The 20,116-nt window shown below is 34.7% G+C and overlaps 1 protein-coding gene across 7 annotated transcripts in view; it reads left to right on the top strand.

Moving 5' to 3' along the window:
* The window catches only part of CDK8 (cyclin dependent kinase 8), a 124,912-nt gene extending 113,719 nt beyond the window's left edge, over positions 1 to 11,193 (top strand). For 3 of the 7 annotated variants that reach the window (XM_074216176.1, XM_074216173.1, XM_074216178.1), the window contains 6 exons: positions 1,835 to 1,904; positions 3,134 to 3,206; positions 7,323 to 7,420; positions 8,029 to 8,119; positions 8,235 to 8,390; positions 9,899 to 11,193. In XM_074216176.1, the coding sequence (XP_074072277.1) occupies positions 1,835 to 1,904; positions 3,134 to 3,206; positions 7,323 to 7,420; positions 8,029 to 8,119; positions 8,235 to 8,390; positions 9,899 to 10,024 (614 nt within the window). In that variant the 3' untranslated portion in view covers positions 10,025 to 11,193. Of the gene's footprint in view, positions 1 to 1,834; positions 1,905 to 3,133; positions 3,207 to 7,322; positions 7,421 to 8,028; positions 8,120 to 8,231; positions 8,391 to 9,898 lie in introns of all 7 variants that reach the window. The other 4 variants (XM_074216179.1, XM_074216177.1, XM_074216174.1 and 1 more) reach the window with 2 other exon arrangements.
* Positions 11,194 to 20,116: the final 8,923 nt, after the last annotated feature.

Genomic DNA, 20,116 nt, shown 5'->3' with positions numbered 1-20,116 from the left:
ATAAAATCTCTTAATGGAGCAACTAGAGAATATTCAGCAACTACTTCACAACTTAGACCTGGGAGCACTGAAAGTTTGAGTAAATTGCCCAGGATCATATGTCAGGGGCTAGACTTGGAACTAGGTCTTGAGACTGGCTTTCTTTCACATAGCATATTCACCATGTAGTCTCTCAATATCATGAACACAAGCTAATTTATAATTAATTGCAAAATTATTCTGTGACACAGACTATAATTGTTTAGAGGGCAGAAAATGCCATAGTCCTGGCTTCTTGAAGACTTCCTGAAAAAAAAAAATGTGAATTAAATTGGCTTAAAGAAGAGCTAAGATTTAAGAAGTCACAGGCATGTTGAGAAGACATTAAACTCTAGGAGAAAAGCAAGAATGAACATGACATCTATGGAGTCTGCTAGAATAGACCAGAAACAAAGTGGACTGGTGGAAAATAGTAATAAATAAATAGAATAAGTAGGGGAGATCAGACTTTAGAGAGCATTGAAAACCTAGCAGAGGAGTTTGAATTGATGTAATAGGAAACAAAACTATTACATATCTTGAACAAGGAAGTGACACAATGAATGAAAGATTTGGGAAAACTAATTTGACAATATCATACAATATATATTAGATTGAAGAAAGTTTATTTTTTGAGAAACTCAGAGGTTATTGGAGTAATCTAAGTTTTGTAGTGATGAGGATCTTAACTGTTATGAATACTAAGAAAATGTAGGTGGCTGAAAGGCAAACTTGAGGCAAATCAAAGGAAGAATTGATTGGACTTGGTTAATTGTATTAAGAGGATGAAAGAGAGAAGGATCAAAGTTGATACTAACATTTCTAACTTCAGAAATAGGAAGCATAGTATTACCAAAGAATTAGTGAAGTTGGAAAACTGACAATAAGGGAATTTTTATCTTAGGAAGTAAATGTACATAAAGAATAATATATTCACTTTCTTCAGTATTATTGTTTAACAGGAAGTTCTACTGGAAAAGTATTTGGTTTGGAAGAGTAAAGTAAAATAAAATCATCTCATCCCTATATAGGGGTAAAAGGTGCTGTTAAATTGTTTCTGTACATAATACAGCACACACACTGGATGAAGAGTGTTCAGGAAATGTTCATCAATGGTTATGATAAATATAGTCATTTGGGCATAGCTTCTGAGCAACTCTTAGGCAAAACAAACAAAACAAAAAACTAGGATGGATGGATGGATGGATGGATAGATCATACAAACAGATGGTTTCTTACATAGGAAGTACATAGGTAATAAATCCTATTCTAAGTAATAAAATTTTCTTCACCCAAACATTTTGTTTTTAAGATTTTTGAGTAATTTTGATTGACTCTAAAAATAAAATTCATATGAGGATTAAACTATATTCACTTCTTAATAATTATATTACTGTGAAGAAATGTATATGATAAAGAATGAAATAAAAAGATAAGAGCAGATCATTAGGGGCCCTTGATTGCAAGACCTGGTTTGCCACTAATTATGTAGCCTTAGGCAAATCACTTAACTTTCTGGCCTCAATTTCTTCATGTGTAAAATGAGGTCCCTTCCAGCTCTAGATCTCTGAGCATGTGAGAAAAGTTTATTACCAATTTTAAAAAATAGAAGAGAGGAGAGGAATAACTTTCACTTACTTTGGAGAAAACTACAGATGGGGCCAGCTAAGTTTAGTTCAAAAACTGAAATTTGATGAATCTTAAGCTATGTCATATAATAAAAATTTGGGTGACACCTTAAAATAAAGTTGGCAGATATTTTATATGCTGAAAGTAGGAAGTCAGACAATATAAAATTAATGAATGTACCTTACAGATAAAGATTGGGAAGATATAAAAAAGATGCCTGAACATTCAACGTTAATGAAAGATTTCCGAAGAAATACGTAAGTCATAGAAAACACATTTTTGCATGCTTTTTATTTAATATAAAGTCCTTTTTATTTTACAGTTTCCATGTAACCAAAGTATGAGGTCTGACATCACTCAAAAGAAGATTATTTAAAATACTAAACCTGTTTAGTGTCCTTTTGATTTTGGCAGATGATTGTCTGTTTCTACAGTGATGAGTTTAATGGGAAAATCTCTATATGTAAGGGTAGAAGAAATCTCTCTCTCTCTCCCTCCCTCCCTCCTTCCTTCCCTCCCTCGTTGCTCTCTCCCCCAACATAGCAATAAGTGTGAAATGTGAAAATAATTTTTTAATCTACCAAAAAACTAAGCTTATTTTTAACTACTTGCTCATTCATCAAGATAAATAATTTATGCTCATTGAATAATGAACAATATGATTTTTGCACTTTTATTATTCATGTGGCAAAATATTGTGTACTAATAATTTATATGTATATTATATCCTAATTGCCATCATTAATTGATGGAAATAAATATGAATACAGATAATATTATCGGGGGGCAGTTTGTGCCATAGAACAGTGTTACAGAAGATTGCTTGGTCAAAGAGTGTTACATTTTTATTTGGAATTTGTTTACAGTGTTTATAACTGATAGCAGGGTGGCTCAATGGAGAAAGTGTTAGACTGGGAATCAGGAATTCCTGAGTTCAAATGTGACCTCATAAACTTAGTAGCTAGATAAGTTACCTTAACATTTGTCTATCTGTAAAATGAACTTAATAATAGCACTTATCTAGAAATGTTGTTGGTAAGATAAAATTAGATAATATTTGCAAAGCATTTTCAAACCATAAAGCACTATCTAAATGCTAGCTATTAAATGTATTAATGATGCTGATTAAGTGTAACTTTGTGTGGAGTACTTCTGCATTTTAACTTAATTACAAGACTGAGATAAATTTTTGAGAAGTTGGTTTTAAAATCTTAAGAGTTTTAGCATAAAATTAAGTGTTCAGATAGCAATGGATTATGTATTTTCAGCTCAATTAAACAATAATATTTCATCAGTCATTTATTAGAAGATGACTGAAAGCGATATTGGACAAAATGTGAATTTCAATTTTATGTTAGTCTTTATATGTATTTAACTAATTTCATAGATATCATAAACAGTGGTTTAAGATAAAAAAAAATCCCTTTTTTGCTATGTAAAACTTAAGTCTGATATGATTCTACATCTTATAGTGTTTCTCTTTCAGATATACCAACTGCAGCCTTATCAAGTATATGGAAAAACATAAAGTTAAACCAGACAGTAAAGCATTCCACTTGGTAAGCCCTGATTAATGGCAAAGATAATGAAACTACCTTGGTGCATAATAAATGATTGGTTCAACTTGGAGCTGATCTGTTAGAAGAGGAGCTTATCTTGTGTCTAACTCAGAACATGTTCCTGAGCACTTATTCTTCCTGACTGATGGGAGAATTTACCAGATCAGAATTTGACTATTTTATATGAATTTCCAATTAATAGTAATTCAAGTATTTTATTGTTTTATTTGTTTTACAATTAAACACTTTGAAGAACTGCTTAAAGCTTGTTAAAAGTACATTTTTAATGTACAGAATAATTAAGGTATTAGAGAATTAGGATGACACGACATGAAATTTCAGTATTGTATTAAAAGATGCATTGCCCCATTTTATGTGTAATAAATCTATTTAATAGTGTGGTGATTAATGATAAAGTTATTTTGTACTTTCTGTTTCTGCCAGTTCCATAATGTTTCTGCCAGTTTCATAATTTCACAATATATTTTGTCACTAATAGTATCCTTGTCCCATTGAAACAGAAGCATTACACAATTGGACTCCAAAAGTATGCTTTTTGAAATGTAAAAGGGAATCTTTGGAAGCCAGCTTGATTTTTTTTTTCATTTTCTGACATATTTACTCTGCTAGCACATGCTCCTTAATAACTAGTACTTGCAATGCTTTGAAAACTTTAAATGTGGCTTCATTTTTTTATGTTTACTCAGCAAGTATTTCTAACAATAACATCAGCATTTCAAACTATATTTCTTATTTTTTCAGAGGACCCAGTGTAACTTTTATCTCAATAATAGATTATTATAACATTTGGAATTAGATCCAAATTGTTAAATGACTTATACAAAATTCATCTGATTTAATAATATAAAATTAGTAGGAAAAAATTAACAAGTTCTTTAAATATTTCATAGGTTAATAGATTTTTAGAGACAATCTGTTATTAGTATGAAAAGGTCCTTACAACTTATTTGAAGAGAAATGAGATGTTTGTATAAGGGGTAACCTGAACTGATTCTATCACTCCTTGCTTTAAGCATTAGTTCTTATATAATATTTTTGTTAGTTCTTAAATGGTCTTAGCTAAGTGATACTGATTTCTATTTACCTATCTAATCTTCAATCTCCTTTGATAGATCATCATTTTTCTACCCAGTTTGTGTGAATGTCTACCAAGTCTCCATTCTTGAACCACTTTCCTCCCTTCCTCTGCTCCTTCCTCTTCCCTCCTGTCATGTGTCACTCCTGCCAAATTGACCTCCTTGCTGTTTTCCATCAGTTCATCTCTGATCTAGGTACCTGGAGTACATTCTTTTCCTTCTCTTAGACTCCTTTGCTTCTTTCAGAACTCAGCTAATGGATCATCCCCTACAAGAAGTCTTTACTGATGTCTCTAGTAGCTAGTGCTTTCTTCTGTATTTGGCATAGTGGAAGAGTACCAGCCTCAGGACCAAGAATGGTTCAAGTTCTGCTTCTGATCCATATTAACTATGTGATCCTTGGCAAGTCATCTTAATTCCTCAGTGCCCCAAGCAAGTCTCTTAAAACTGTTAGTTATAAAACAAGTGCTGACTTGCTGTGATAGAAAACTTTGTTCTATACCAAACCCCTCTAAACTTTCTCCCTCTTAAAAAAGGAAGAAAAGAAACACCATTATATATTTACCTGTATCCTCCAGTTAGTCACTTGAAAGCAATTCCTGTTTTGTTTCAGTTTCATATCCCTTGAGCTTATCACAATTTCTTACACTTATGTATTTATATTGGGTTGTGTTACTAGATCCAGGAATTATTTTGCATCTTCCTATCTCCTTCAGCCCTGAGAATGAAGGTAGAATCCATTAAAATAGCAACATTGAAAAAAAACTACAACAGGGCAGCTAGGTGGCATAGTGGATAGAGCACTGGCTCTGGAGTCAGGAGGACCTGAGTTCAAATTTGGCCTCAGACTAGCTGTGTGACCTTGGACAAGTCACCTAACCTCATTTCCTTAAATAAAATTAAAAAGAAAAAACAACCAAAAAAATCAAATGGTAGCACCCCTGCAAGCATTTAGCATTAAGACTGTCTGTCCCTCAACTGGGCAACATAGTATAAAAGAATATTTACCTCAGAGTTGGAAGATTTAGGTTCATTTCTTAATTCAGAGCCATTAAGCACTAGATACTTATTAGGCATATAACTTAGGGTCAGTCACTTCTCTCTGATCATCAATTTTTTTTATCTGAAAAGTGAAGATAATACCTCATAGATTAAATGATACAAGAAATGTAACAATGTATTACAGCTATTTAGTAGCTGCAAGATACTACATATATCTAAGTTGTTATTTTTAATCTTCTCATGTTAAACTTCAATGTCAGTGAGGCTTATTAGTTCAGAATTATAATAGAACAGATCTCTTAAGTGTACAAGAAGGATTAAATCTCCTATTTCAATATCTCCTAATGGACTCAGTTTTTACTTAAGTTTATTATTTAACTTTGATCTTTTAATATGCTTGTTGCTTCAAATATCCCTGATTTGCACTAGTTTATTATTTCAAAAATGTTCATCATGTGAGTATATGTATTTTCAAATAATTTAATAGTTGTAAGGAGCTCAGAGGTTATTTATTCTAATTCATTTATTTTAAAGATGAGGAAATTCTATAAAGGGCAATGCCAAGGAATGTTCAAATTATTGAACAATTTTGCTCATTTTACATGCAAACAAGGTTATGTTTAAGATTCTATAAGCTAGGATTCAGCAATATGTAAACTGAGAATTATCAGAAGAGCAAAATGGTTTTCCAAGGGACAGAGGAACTAGAGACCAAATTGCCAACATTTCCTAGATTATGGAGAAAGCAAAGGAGATCCAGAAAGGAACATCTACTTCTGTTTTATTAAGCTAAATTAAACCTTTTGACTGTAGATCACAACAAAAGGTGACAAGTCCTCAAATTGATGGGAGTACTAAATCATGTTACTTATCTCCTGAGGAACCTGTATGTGAGTCAAGAAACAACAGTTAGAATTGAAAGGAATTAATTGATTTAAGATCAGAAAAGGAGTACAAGGCTTTATATTATTATCTTACTGAATCAAGATCATATGAAATGCCAGGTTTGATGAATCAAAAGTCATAATTATGGTAGCCAGGAGAAATATCAACAATATCAGATATGCAGATGATATGATTCTGATGGTAAAAAGTGAAGAAGAATTAAGAAGCCTCTTGATGAGGGTGAAACAGGAGAGTGTAAAAACTGACTTAAAACTTGACATCAAAAAAACTAAGATCTGGTTAACTGGTCCTATCACTTTCTGGCAAATAGGAGAAGAAATGGAAGAAGTCTTATATTTTATATACTTGAGCTTAAAGATCACTGCAGATGGTGATAGTAACCATGAAATTAAAAGACACTTGCTTCTTGAAAGGAAAACTGTTGCAAATCTGGGTAACATGCTGAAAAGCAGAGATATCATTTTGCTGACAAAGGTCTCTGTAGTCAAAGCTATGGTTCTTTACAGGAGCTATGTATGACTGTGAGAGTTGGATTCTAAAGACAACTGAGCACCACAGGATTGATGCTTTTGAATTGTGGTCTTAGAGAATACTTTTGAGAGTTCCTAAAGAAATTAATTCTGGCAGTTCACTGGAAGATCAAATACTGAAGTTGATGTTTAAATACTTTGGCCTCATAATGAGAAGATAAGACTCATTGGAAAAGACCCTGATGTTGGAAAAGTTTGAAGACAAAAGAAAAAGGAACACCAGAGGATGAGATGAATAGATTGTGTCATGGAAACAATGGACAGACTTTTGGGAGCTAGAGTAGCATAGAAGGGTCTGACATGCCACAGTACATGGGTTCACAGAGTCAGACATGACTGAATGGCTTTAACAGCAATACACCTAGTTTGTAGTAGAGCTTATATCAAACCCAGATCATCAGCCTCCCAATTGAGTGTACTTTTCGTTACCTGAAATTGCACTGGATAAATAGCTTGTGAATTTTGATATATTTATTTTGTTCAGATTTTGTTTACTGAAAAAACTCAGGCCTTCTAGTCGTAAGTGTTTACTGATGAAGATCAGAGTAATATGATAATACTTTTATGACTTTTGATTTCAGCTTCAGAAGTTGCTTACTATGGACCCAATAAAGCGAATTACCTCAGAACAGGCTATGCAGGATCCTTATTTCTTAGAAGATCCACTTCCTACGTCAGAGTAAGTGATTGACTTCTTACCCTGTCAGCATGACATATAAAGGTTTTCTGACATGGTTTCTCCCCTAGTCACCCCTCTTCAAATACCACCCCCAGGATGACTGGAAAGACTTGCCTTGTGACAAGTTAGAAATGAGCATTAATGACTTAGGTGCCATCTGAGTAGTTTAAAATTAAATGACATTTCTCTTAATCTCTTGCTTTATGAAACTTTGATCTTATTAGTCATAGCACTAATCCTGTTATTCACTGACAGATTGATTATTCATGCTATAGATCTACCAGGACTCCTGCTCAAGGTCTGAAGTTTGAGTACTCTGTTCTGGAATGCCAAGCACCATTTGCTAATTAGTTTATATTTCCCTATCTCATTTTTTGTTGTAAAAGGGACAAAAACTGAAATTTAATTTAATTTAATTCAAAAGACATTTAAAGACAAATTATTATCTTCATAATGATAAACCTGAACATATTTTGGTGGTAATCTCTAACATTATCTAGAGAAGAGGAATTTGAGACAGGAAGAAAGTTGATTCATATTAGTCTAATTCCTGTTGAGACAGCTGGCATCTGTAAAAAGGCAGTAACTGTTTGTTTTCTTATGGCCAGTGTTTTTGCAGGTTGCCAGATCCCTTATCCTAAACGTGAATTTTTAACAGAAGAAGAGCCTGATGACAAGGGAGACAAAGTAAATATTGAAGTACAAGCTATTGCTTCTTGTTTTGTTATTATATTGTTTTTCCTAACTTTTTACATCTTAAGTTTTGTTCTCTTTCTGAGTTGAAATTTATTTTTCTGTTTAACCACTTGAGAAGAACCAGCAGCAGCAGCAGGGCAATAACCATACTAATGGAACTGGTCATCCAGGGAATCAAGACAGCAGTCATGCACAGGGACCCCCATTGAAAAAAGTGAGAGTTGTTCCTCCTACCACTACCTCAGGTGGACTGATCATGACCTCAGACTATCAGGTATTACAAATTTAAACTTTCTTATAAAGCTGTTTTATGTGTGTGAAATAGTCAGAAAGCAATAAATAACTGTAAATGTTTCATAATAGATGTCCATATCACTTAAGTATTTTCCTTATCCATATGGGACAGAGAATAAGCATTTATTCATTTCTTGCTATGTTATAGGCATTGGACTAAGCACTTTACAATGATTGTCTCATTTATTCCTCACAAAAACTCTTAGGTAGAGTTAGGTATTATTATCATTATTAGGTATTATTATCACTATTTTGCTCTTGAGGCAGACAGGTTAAATACTTGCCCAGAGTTCACATGCCTAGGAAGTGACTTAGCTTAAATTTTGCATGGAAGGAAGCTTGAGATTCTATGAGACAAAAATAAAGAGGGAGATATGGCAGGGTAATATGCAGTAGTGAACTTCTGATGGTGAGCAGGTGGTAATGATTTTGAAGTAAAGTCATCATTGTAGCATAACTTTCTTCAACAAAAGCTTAGCAACATGTAGGTAGGAGCAAAGAATGGGGTGAGTTGTAGTAACCCAGGATTGGGGTTAGGCAGAACATATTGTTGGGTTCAATGAGTTGAATTAATCAGGACTTTGAAGGAAAGGACAGAACTGAAGTGATGACTAGGAGGATAGGGAGGTGTGGAGGACAGGCCAGCACAATGATCTATACAAATGATGGTGATAGAAGTAATGAAACAGAGGGAGGGATTAAATGACAGGAAGCTTGATTCATCAAGGAAAACTTGAGAGTTCTTCACTATGGAGGTAGAACAGTTAGGGGTAATGATAAGATTAAGGGTCATCTGTTGGCTGAGGTAAAGCAAAAGATGGACTGGGGAGTTAAGTTGAAGGGACTTCAAATGTATAAAAGAGGATAGATATTTAGATAGAGAAAAGAAACCTGTAGTAATTATTCCTGAGTACATGGAGAGAAATTCAAAGGAGGCATTGTTAAATGTTAGTGGTAAACTGATAGTCTGGAATGAGGGCAAACTTATGGTCTAGGGCTTTTGGAACACAATAAAGAAGGTGCATCCAGTAGTTGAAAAGGTAACCAGGGATGCCCTATCTTTGAGCATTGTCATTATTCATAAATGTTTTGTAATGGAGGCTTTTTATCCTCCCATAAAGTATGTTTAATAAAATGAGATTTAAAGTGAAAGTTGCAAAAATATTGATACTGGTATTTTTTGCTTTTGTTTTGTTTTATTTTGTTTTTGCAAGGCAGTGGTGTTAAGTGACTTACCTAAGGTCACACAGCTAGGTAATTTTTGAGTAGGCTGGATTTGAACTCGGCCTTTTGTGACTCCAGGGCCAGTACTCTATACACCGTGCCACCTAACTGCTCCAATACTGGTATTAAAAGTCACATTATTCCTAAATCCTTGACTCAGCAGAGATTTGTGAACACCGTTCTTTGAGAATTATACAAGTGATGTCATTTTAGGCTATGGCAATTGCAAACTTGTTTACTCACATCTTTTGCTTCCTTTCCTAGCGTTCCAATCCACATGCTGCCTATCCCAACCCTGGACCAAGCACATCACAGCCACAGAGCAGCATGGGATATTCAACTACCTCCCAGCAGCCTCCACAGTACTCACATCAGACACACCGGTACTGAGCTGCATCTGAATAATGTCAATGCACTGTTGCTAATGCTGCAGGACTGACCGACCATGCAGCTCTCTGCCTGGAACCTGGTATGGGCCATGCGAATGTACTGTACAACCACACCTTCAAAATGTCCAATAGCCAAGTTCTACCACTTTTCACAGATTGGAGTAGTGGCTCACAAATGTTACCTGTTTTGGAGTTAGACTTGAAAAGAAAGTGCTAGCACAGTTTGTGTTGTGGATATGCTACTTCCATAGTTTACTTGATATGGTTCAGACTGACCAATGCATTTTTTTCAGTGACAGTCTGTAGCAGTTGAAGCTGTGAAATGTGCTAGGGGCAGGCATTCCTTGTTGTATGTGGTGAATTCTCTTGATGTAACATTATCTGACCAATAGTACGCAAAATCCTTTAACTGGTACTTGAAACATACAGTATATGTTTAACAACAACAAAAACAAACAAAATAATCAAGATTCAGATTGAGATTATTTTGGTATATATTTCTTTTTAGTCTTTTCAATGGGTTGATTCATTTTCCACATGATCAGTGTTTTTGACCAACAAAATTAGCACATATTTTTTTCAAAGTACATAAAGCCACGCAATTTTTCCAGCAGATTTCAGAACTCCCAAAGATTAATTTCCAACCTATGAATTTGTTTTTTGTTTTTTAAATCGATGACTTGACTGGTATTAAAGCTGCTATTCGATAGTAAATAAGTATGTTGTCATTGATATAAACCTGTTTGGTTTAGCAAACAAACTAAAAAGATTGTCATAGACAGTGTTTTATTTTTTCTGTTGGTGTTGCTGATTGTGAGCATGCTTTGAGATGAAAAAGCATGAGGTGATAACTTCCTTTAAAAAAGGTGCGGCATCCATTCAGATATTTTGTCCTGATTTTCAGAGCTGACTTGGTATAGTGGAATTAAAATTTTGTTCATTTAATTTTCTTTCTTAAAACTTGTTCGCACGTTACTTAGGGTGCCCTTACTTCGAAGAGCAAAGGAGAAAGGAGTAGGAGAGCCTTAGAATTTATGAGGAAAAAACCTATAACATACAATGTACTGTATCAAACTATTTTACATGAATGACGCAAGTATTCTGAGGAAAAAATTGAACATTGTTAAAGACAAGGTGTTATGTAATAAATTTATTTTTCATAAATCTGAATATGGTGTTATTTGTATTTTATGCTTCTCTTATGTGACATTTAAGTAAAGTATTTCTAAATATATTATTATAATTGTCCCAAACTGAACTTGTTATCTTTTCCCTCCAAACCATCCTTCTTCCATATTTCCCTTTTACTGTCAAGGGCACCACCATCCTCCCTGTTTTCTAGGCTCCCAACCCTGATGTCATCTTCAGTTCCTCTCACCACCCCATAGGCATTTTACCTTTGCAATATCTCTGTGACAAGCCCCCTTTACTCCTGATACTGCCATGACCTGGTTCAGGCCCTCAACTCTTCACATCTGGATGACTGCAGAAGCCTACTAATGAGTTTACCTAACTTCAGTGACTTCCTAACTACAGAATACTCTCTGGCATTCCAAGTCCTTCATAACCTAGATAACTCCACAGATTTCTCCAGGCTTCTTACACCTCCCCATATACTGTGATTCAGTGACCCTGGCCTTTTGTTGTTCCTCCATCTTCTGATTCCATGCATTTTCACTGTGTCCTGGCTTCCTTCAAGTCCCAACTAAAATCCCAGTTCCTCTTAGTTCTATTGCCTTACCCTCTTCGATTACCCAGTTTCATAAATTCATTCTTTAAAAGTCAAAACTATTAAGTGTATTTTACTACTACTACTACTACTACTACTTTTTAAGTATATTTTAGGAAGAAGGACGGCAAGATGGCGCATTGGATAGAGTACTGGCCTTGGAGTCAGGAGGAGAGGAGTTCAACATCAGCCTCAGACACTTGATGCTTGCTAGTTGTGTGACTTTGGGCAGATCACTTAAAATTGCCTCGCATCCAGGGCCATCTCCAGTCATCCTGATTCATATCTGGCTACTGAACCCAGATGATTCTGGAGGAAAAAGTGAGACTGGTGACTTAGCACAGCCCCCCATCAATCAAATCCAATTCATGTGCTTGTCATGACATCACCTCCCTGATGTTGTGGTCTTCTTCAAGAATGAAGGACAATTCATCATCAGGAGGAAGGTGATATTATACAACAGAATGATGACTACTATTCTTTCCCCCACAATTACCTGAATTTCTCTAGGAACCCTAACTGATATTTTCATATCTATATCCTCTTCTTGTTTCCCTTTTACCATTGTCACCTACCTGGACTATCCTTCCTTATATTATGCTTAACTTATCTTCTTTATGCATAAATCTGGTTGTCATTCATCTGCTCAAAAATTTTAAGCGATACTTTTGTCCCCTGAGTAAAATTCACATTCTGTTCTGTGGCATTCAAAACCCTCTAGAATTTGGCACCACCTCATCTTTCTAACTTTAATGCATCTTTCCTATCAACTCTGTTATGCTCCATTCAGACTGGGGTACTTTGTCGCCTGAACATGCACTCACTTTCCTATTTTGATGCTTTTGCTCTCACTACTCACTGTATTAGAATATTTTCCCCTCCTTTTCTGAACCTGTTGAATTCTTAACAATTCTTTAAAATCCAGTTTAGGTATTTTCCTCATGAAGCCCTTTTCTCATTCTACCATGGTGTCAGCCAGTGGATAAGCATTACTAAATACATAATTAAAGGGGTGGCTAGATGGTACAGTGGATAGAGCACCAGCCCTGGAGTCAGGAGTAACTGAGTTCAAATCTGGCCTCAGACACTTAAATCATTAATAATTACCTAGCTGTGTGGCCTTGGGCAAGCCACTTAACCCCATTGCCTTGCAAAAACCAAATGAATGAATGAATGAATGAATGACTCAACTGTTTGATAACAAGTATGTTCTCACTGATATGATATAAACCTGTTTGGTTCAACCAAAAAAAGCCCCTAAATTTCCAAGTACTATACTAAGCTCTGGAGATACAAAGTAAAAAATAAAATTCCTGACCTCAATGAGTATGCATTCTACTGGAGAAAACTACATGTAAATAACTAGTACTTTCTGGGTGGATTGTATTGCATCATGCAAAGTACAGAATCAATGGAAGGTAATCTGAGAAGATCATGAAGTTTTCCTTCATTTTTGAAGAGGATCATGACATCAGGGAGGTGATACCATGACAAGCACATGAGTTGGATTTGAGTGAGAGGGTGCTATGCTCAGTCACCAACCTCACTTTCTCCTCCAGAACCATCTGGGTCCAGTGGCCAGATATGGATCAGGATAACTAGAGATGGCCCTGGATGTGAAGCTGTCAGTCTTAAGTAACTTGCCCAGGGTCACGCAGCTAGTAAGTGTCAAGTGTCTGAGGCCAGATTCAAACTCCCATCCTCCTGACTACAAAGTCACTATACCATTTAACTGCCCCAATCTGGGAGAAGGCCATGAGATCAGAGGGAAACAGGGTCAGGGAAAGTCTCCTGAAAAAAGTAGGATTTGAACTAAATATTGTGAAGGAAGTCAGAAAAAGTATGAGGCAGAGAGGTAAGAAGCAAGATCACTATAATCAGGGAAAATAGTGCGAAGATACAACAGATGCAGGAGATAGAATGTCCTCTCTGAACAAACCAACTTTTCTGGATCATCATGAATGAGGAATAACGTTAAGTGTGAGGAAAATGGAAAAGTAGGAAAGGGCCAGATTATGAAGAGCTTTCAGTGCCATAGAACTTTATATTTGATCTTTAATATGTTAGGGAGATCCTGGAACTTATTGAAGATGTAGTAATTTTGTCAAAGCCACACTTAGGAAAAATTATGGCAGCTGAGTGGAGGATGTACTGAAGTGAGGATTCATTTGAGTTTGAGGCATCTAAAGGTGATGGAGGACTACAGCTCAAGATGCATATTTTATAGTATCACTTTCATAGAGATGATAATTGAACCTAAGGCAATTGGTTAAAGGAAATAGTATAGAAAAAAAAAGTTAGGCTCAAGAAAGCTTTGGTGTACATCCTTTGTGGATATGATCTGAAGGAACATTCAGCAAAGGACACTGAAGAGTGATCAGATAGAATGACTAGTAAGAATGGTGGTGTCAAATCCTTGAAAGTGCTCAACAGTGTCAAGTTCTCCAGAGAGAAGGATAATTGAGAAAAATATATAAAATTCTATGACACCACCTTGACCCCTTCCCATGCTTCCAATCTCCTCACACTTAATAAAACCAGCTCAAGATTTGGCAGAGGGATTACTGGTACCTTTGAACAGGGCAGTTGAGATAAATAATAAGATTGGAAGCCAGGTGGCAGTGAAAATACAATTTCCTCAAGTTTAGCCATGAAAAAAGTTAGCAGCTATCAAAATTAAGCAAAGGTTTTGTTTCATTTTTTGGTGATGGGGAGACATAGTTATGTTTGTAAGGAAGTTGGAAGGAGTCAGTAAATAGGGAAAGACTGAAGATAGTAGAGTTGGGGCAATGTGCTGGAGAAATTGGAGGGAGGTGGTGGAACTAGTGATGTAGAAGGACCACCTTTTTACCCAAGACTGGAATGACAGAAGAGATAGTATGTTGTGAAGTAAGGATAAGAGGAGTAAAGGAAACTTAGCAAATGCCATCAGTGGTTCTAAAGGAGACAACTGAATGAGTGTCATAGTTTGGAACAGTAACTACAAGAGATTGGGGTAGCAAAATCAATTAGGTAGGAATAAAGTGCTATAGTAAGGACCCACTACATTTGTAATTGATTTAATCAAAATAATTTTATGATTTCCATCATCTCTGTTTAATATGAATAGGAACACAAAGGTGGTGAGTGATGAGAATAATCTGGGTAGAATTTGACAGGAATAATTGGTGATAGGACAATGGGGTGTAAAATTGAGTTTCATCAAAAGGTCAATATATGGGAGATTGATAAGTCTGGGAAAGAACATACAGCCCCTCCATGGTAGGACAAATATAAGTTGGAAATGATCAGAAGGTATAGGAAAAGATAGAAAGATGAAAGGCAAAGGAATTTTAGAGTTTGTGAACAGGAATGTAGATGAGGTGGAGAGGAGGAGTAAGTTATAGGAGCTAAGTAGGTTGAAGAACTGGGAAGTTAGTTGAAAGCATCACCATGTATATTATTTCTGCTATCATAAGGTCAGATGATAGGAAGACAACAAAGACTGAGCCAGTCATTAAACTCATCAGGGACAGGAAAGTTCTGGGGAAGTCAATAAGTAAAAACTAGCAATTTCAGGATTGGTGTTTTTCCCTGCTATCAGGAAAGACCATGCTATCAAGTTGGTGATGCCATGATATGCAAGTGAATTGGCTTTAAAGGACAGGAGTCTGTACAGTTATCAGCCTTATTTTCTCCTACAGAGTCATCTGGGTCCAATGGCCAATTATGGATCAGGATGGCTCTGGATGTAGTGAGAGACCTTGGCCTTTTAAAATTAGGTCTTTTAGAGGTCACAGTTTGCCTGAGGCAATACCCATTTAGTGATTAAGGTTAGGCAAGAGAGATGAGGTAAAGAGGCCAAGAATGCCTTTTTTTTTTTAACTATACTTTTTTATTTTGTTTTTTCCTTTGGTGGATTTTTTTTCTTTAAATTTTCATCCATTTGTACATGTATATTTCCAGGTTACAAAATTTCCCGCCACCCTCCCTTTCCATCCTCTCCCCTCAAATTGGGAAAGGTCAGATTCGCATTTTATATATATATTTATATATATTTATTTATTTATTTATTTATATTTACAAATTAGTAGTTTTGGGCATGAGGAATTAAGATTAGGGAAAAGAGATATGAGATAATTTTTATAAAGTTCATCAGATTCAGTAGGGGTGGTTTTTTTTCCTGTGTGTTTTGTTTTGTTTTTCTTCCTCTGGTTGGGGATAATATAGTCAGTCCATAATCTGTCAAATATAGTTTTCCTAGCTCTCTGGACTGCTGAGAGGGGTTGCTTCCATCAAGATTGTTTATCTCATAATGTTGATGTGTAAATTGTTCTCTTGACTCTATTCTCTTCGTTCAGCATCAGATCCCATAAATCATTCCATGCTTCTCTAGAGTCTGACCATTTATGATTTCTTATAGAACAATAATATCCCATATTATTCAAGTACTATAATTTGTTTAACCATTCCCCAATTGATGAGCATCCCCTCAATTTCCAATTCTACAAAGGCCTGCTATAAATATTTTGGAACATGTAGGACTTTTTCCATTTTTACAATTTCTTCTGGATATAGACATAGAATTGGAATTGCAGGGTCAAAGGGGTATGAACAGTTTTATTGCTCTCCAGAAAGGTTGGATCCATTTATAACTCCACCAGCAATCCATCAATGTCCCAATTCTTCCCCAACTTTCACTGATTATCTTGCCTTTTTCTCACCTGGGCTAATCTAATAGTATGAGATATGCCTCATTGTTGTTTTAATTTGCATTTCTCTAATCAATAGTGATTTGGAGCATTTTTTTCATATGCTTATATTTAGCTTTAATTTCTTCATTTGAAAATTGTCTGTTCATATTCTTTGACCATTTATCAGTTGGGAATGACTTGTGACCTTATAAATTTAATGCAATTCTCTATATATTTTAGAAATGAGACCTTTATCAGAACTCCTGGTTGTGAAGATTGTTTCCCAGCTTTCTGCTTTTCTTCTAATTTTGGCAGCATTTATTAGTGTAAAAACTTTTTAATTTAATAAAGTCAGAATCATTCATTTTTCAATTTATAATGTGCTCTAATTCTTGTTTGATCATAAATTTATCCCTTTTCCATAGATCAGACAGATAGAATATTTTTTTGGTCTATTAATTTATCTATGGTATCACTCTTAATGTCTAAATCCTTACTCCATTTTGATCTTATTTTGGTATAGGGTGTGAGATGTAGATCTATGCCTAGATGTTTTTTTGCCATACTGTTTTCCAGTTTTTCCCAACAATTTTTGCCAAAAAGTGAGTTCTTATCCCAGAGGCTGATGTCTTTGGGTTTGTCAAATAGTAGATTGCTGTAGTTGTTTACTGTGTTTTCTTTTGAACCTGTCCTAATCCACTGATCCATTACACTATTTCTTAACCAGTACTAGTTTTGATGACTGCCACTTTATAGTATAATTTTAGATCTGGCAGAGCTAGAACACCTTCCTTTACTTTTTTTTTTCAACCGTTCCCTTTTTTTCCTTTGACTTTTTTGTTACTCCAGATTAATCTTGTTACTATTTTTTCCAACTTGGTAAAATATTTATTTGGTAGTTTGATTGGAATGGCACTGAAGAAGTAATTTAATTTGGGTAGAATTGTCATTTTTATTATATTAGCTTGATCTAGCCATGAGCATTTGACATTTTACCAATTATTTAGAATTGATTTTATTTGGGTGAGGAGAGCTATTGTTTTCATACAATTTCTGGGTTTGTCTTGGGAGGTAGATTCCCAAGTTATTTAATGTTATCTATTTTTATTTATTTAGTTTTTAGGTTTTTTTTTTGCAAGGCAAAAGGGGTTAAGTGGCTTGCCCAAGGACACACAGCTAGCTAATTATTAAGTGTCTGAGATGGGATTTGAACCCAGGTACTCCTGACTCCAGGGCTAGTACTTTATCCACTATGCCACCTAGCCGCCCCTAATGTTATCTATCGTTATCTCTTTCTATGTCTTATTCTTGGGCTTTGTTGTTTATATATATAGAAATGCTGATGATTTATATGGGTTTATTTTATATCCTGCTACTTTGCTGAATTTGTTCATTGTTTCAAGTTTTTTAGATCATTTTCTCAGGTTCTCTGAGTATACTACCATCATATCATCTACAAAGAGTGAGAGTTTTACTTCCTCATTGCCTATTCTGATTCCTTCAATTTCTTTTTCTTCTCTTATTGCTACTGCTAGTGTTTCTAATATTATATTGAATAGTAATGGTGATAGTGGGCCTCCTTGTTTCACCCCTGAATTTATTGGAAATGCCCTGAGTTTATTCCCATTAAATATAATATTTGTTGATGGTTTTAGATAAATACTATTTGTTGTTTTAAAGAAAACTCCATTTATTCTTTTACCTTCTAGTGTTTTTAATAGGAATGGGTGTATTTTATCAAAAGCTTTTTCAGCATCAATTGAGATAATCGTATGGTTTCTGTTGATTTTACTGTTGATATGTTTAATTATATTGAGTGTTTTCCCAATGTTGAACCAACCCTGCCTTCCTGGTATAAATCCAGCCTGATCATGGTGTATTATCCTGGAAATAACTTGCTGTAGTCTCATTGCTAAAATTTTAAGATTTTTGCATCAATTTTCATTAGGGAGATTGGTCTATGATTTTCCTTGTCTGTTTTGGTTCTTCCTGGTTTAGATATCCTCACTATGTTGTTACCATAAAAGGAGTTTGGTAGAACTCCTTCCTCTCCTATTTTTTAAAATAGTTTATGTAGAATAGGAATTAATTGTTCCTTAAATGTTTAGTAGAATTTGTCTGTAAATCCATCTGGACCTGGAAACTTTTTCTTAGGGAGTTTATTGATGGTTTCTTCAATTTCTTTTTTTCTGAAATGGGGTTATTTAAGTAATTTATTTCCTCTTCTGTTAATCTGGGCAGTTTGTATTTTTGTGAATATTCATCCATTTCACTCAAGTTGTCCAATTTATTGGCATACAGTTTGGCAAAGTAGCTCCTAATTATCTCTTTAATTTCCTCTTCATTGGTGGTTAGTTCACCCTTTTCATTTTTGATACTGGTTATTTGGTTATCTTTTCTCTTTTTTTAAAATCAGATTAATCAGAGGTTTGTCTGTTTAATTGACTTTTTCATAAAACCAGCTCTCAGATTTATTTATGAGATCAATGGGTTTTTTTGCTTGCTATTTTATTAATCTCTCCCCTGATTTTCAGAATTTCTAGTTTGGTATTTAATTTGGATGTTTAATTTGTTCTTTTTCTAGCTTTTTAGTAGCATGCCCAATTCATTGATCTCCTCTTTCTCTATTTTATTCATATAGGCAGTTAGAGATATAAAGTTTCTCCTCAAAACTTCTTGGCTGCATCCCATAAATTTTGGTATGATGTCTCATTATCATTTTCTTGGACATAATTATTGATTATTTCCATTATTTGCTGTTTGAGCCACCCATTATTTAAGATAGTTATTTAATTTCCAATTAGTTCTTGTTTTATCTTTCCCTGACCCTTTATTATATGTAATTTTTATTGCATCATGATCTGAGAAGTGTGTATTTATTATTTCTGTCTTACTGCATTTGATTTTAAGGTTTCTGTGCCCTAGTATATCCTCAGTTTTGATGAAGGTGCCATGTACTGCCAAGAAAAAGGTATATTCTTTTCTGTCCCCATTAAGTTTTCTTCAGAGGTCTATCATATCTTAAGTTTTCTAAGATTTCATTCACCTTCTTAACTTCTTTCTTGTTTGTTTTGTTGTGTGATTTATCTAGTTCTGAAAGAGGGAAGTTTTGCTGTCTATGTCTCCTTGCAATTCATTCAACTTTTCCTCTTGGAATCTGGAAGCTATCCCACTAGGTACATACATGTTTAGTAATGATACAACTTCATTTCCAATGGTACCTTTTAAGAAGATGTAGTTTCCTTCCTATCCCTTTTAATGAGATTGATTTTTGCTTTTACTTTGTCTGAGATTAGGATCACTACCCCAGATTTTTTTACTTCAGCTGAGGCATAACATATTTTGCTCCAACCTTTTACCTTTACCTGTGTGTATCTTTCTGTTTCAATTGTGTTTCTTGTAAACGACATATTGTAGGATTCTGGCTTTTAATCCATTCTGCTATCCATTTCTGTTTTATGGGACAGTATCCATTCACATTTACAATTAAGATTACTAATTCTGTATTTCCCTCTATGCTTTCTCCATTTCTTTTTATCTCTTTCCTTTTCTCTTATTCCTTTTCACCAAAATTTTACTACCTTTCCCCTTTGATTTATTTTTAAAAAATTTAAATTTCAGTTTATTTTCATTTATACCTTCCCATCCCTTTTATCAGTCCCTTCTTCCTTTATCTTCCCCTTTCCCAGCC

The sequence above is a fragment of the Macrotis lagotis genome, chromosome 1 (assembly GCF_037893015.1).
Source record: "Macrotis lagotis isolate mMagLag1 chromosome 1, bilby.v1.9.chrom.fasta, whole genome shotgun sequence".
Classification (NCBI taxonomy): Eukaryota; Metazoa; Chordata; class Mammalia; order Peramelemorphia; family Peramelidae; genus Macrotis; species Macrotis lagotis.
Note: the sequence above shows the minus strand (reverse complement) of the source record. Positions and strands in the feature narration are given on the sequence as shown.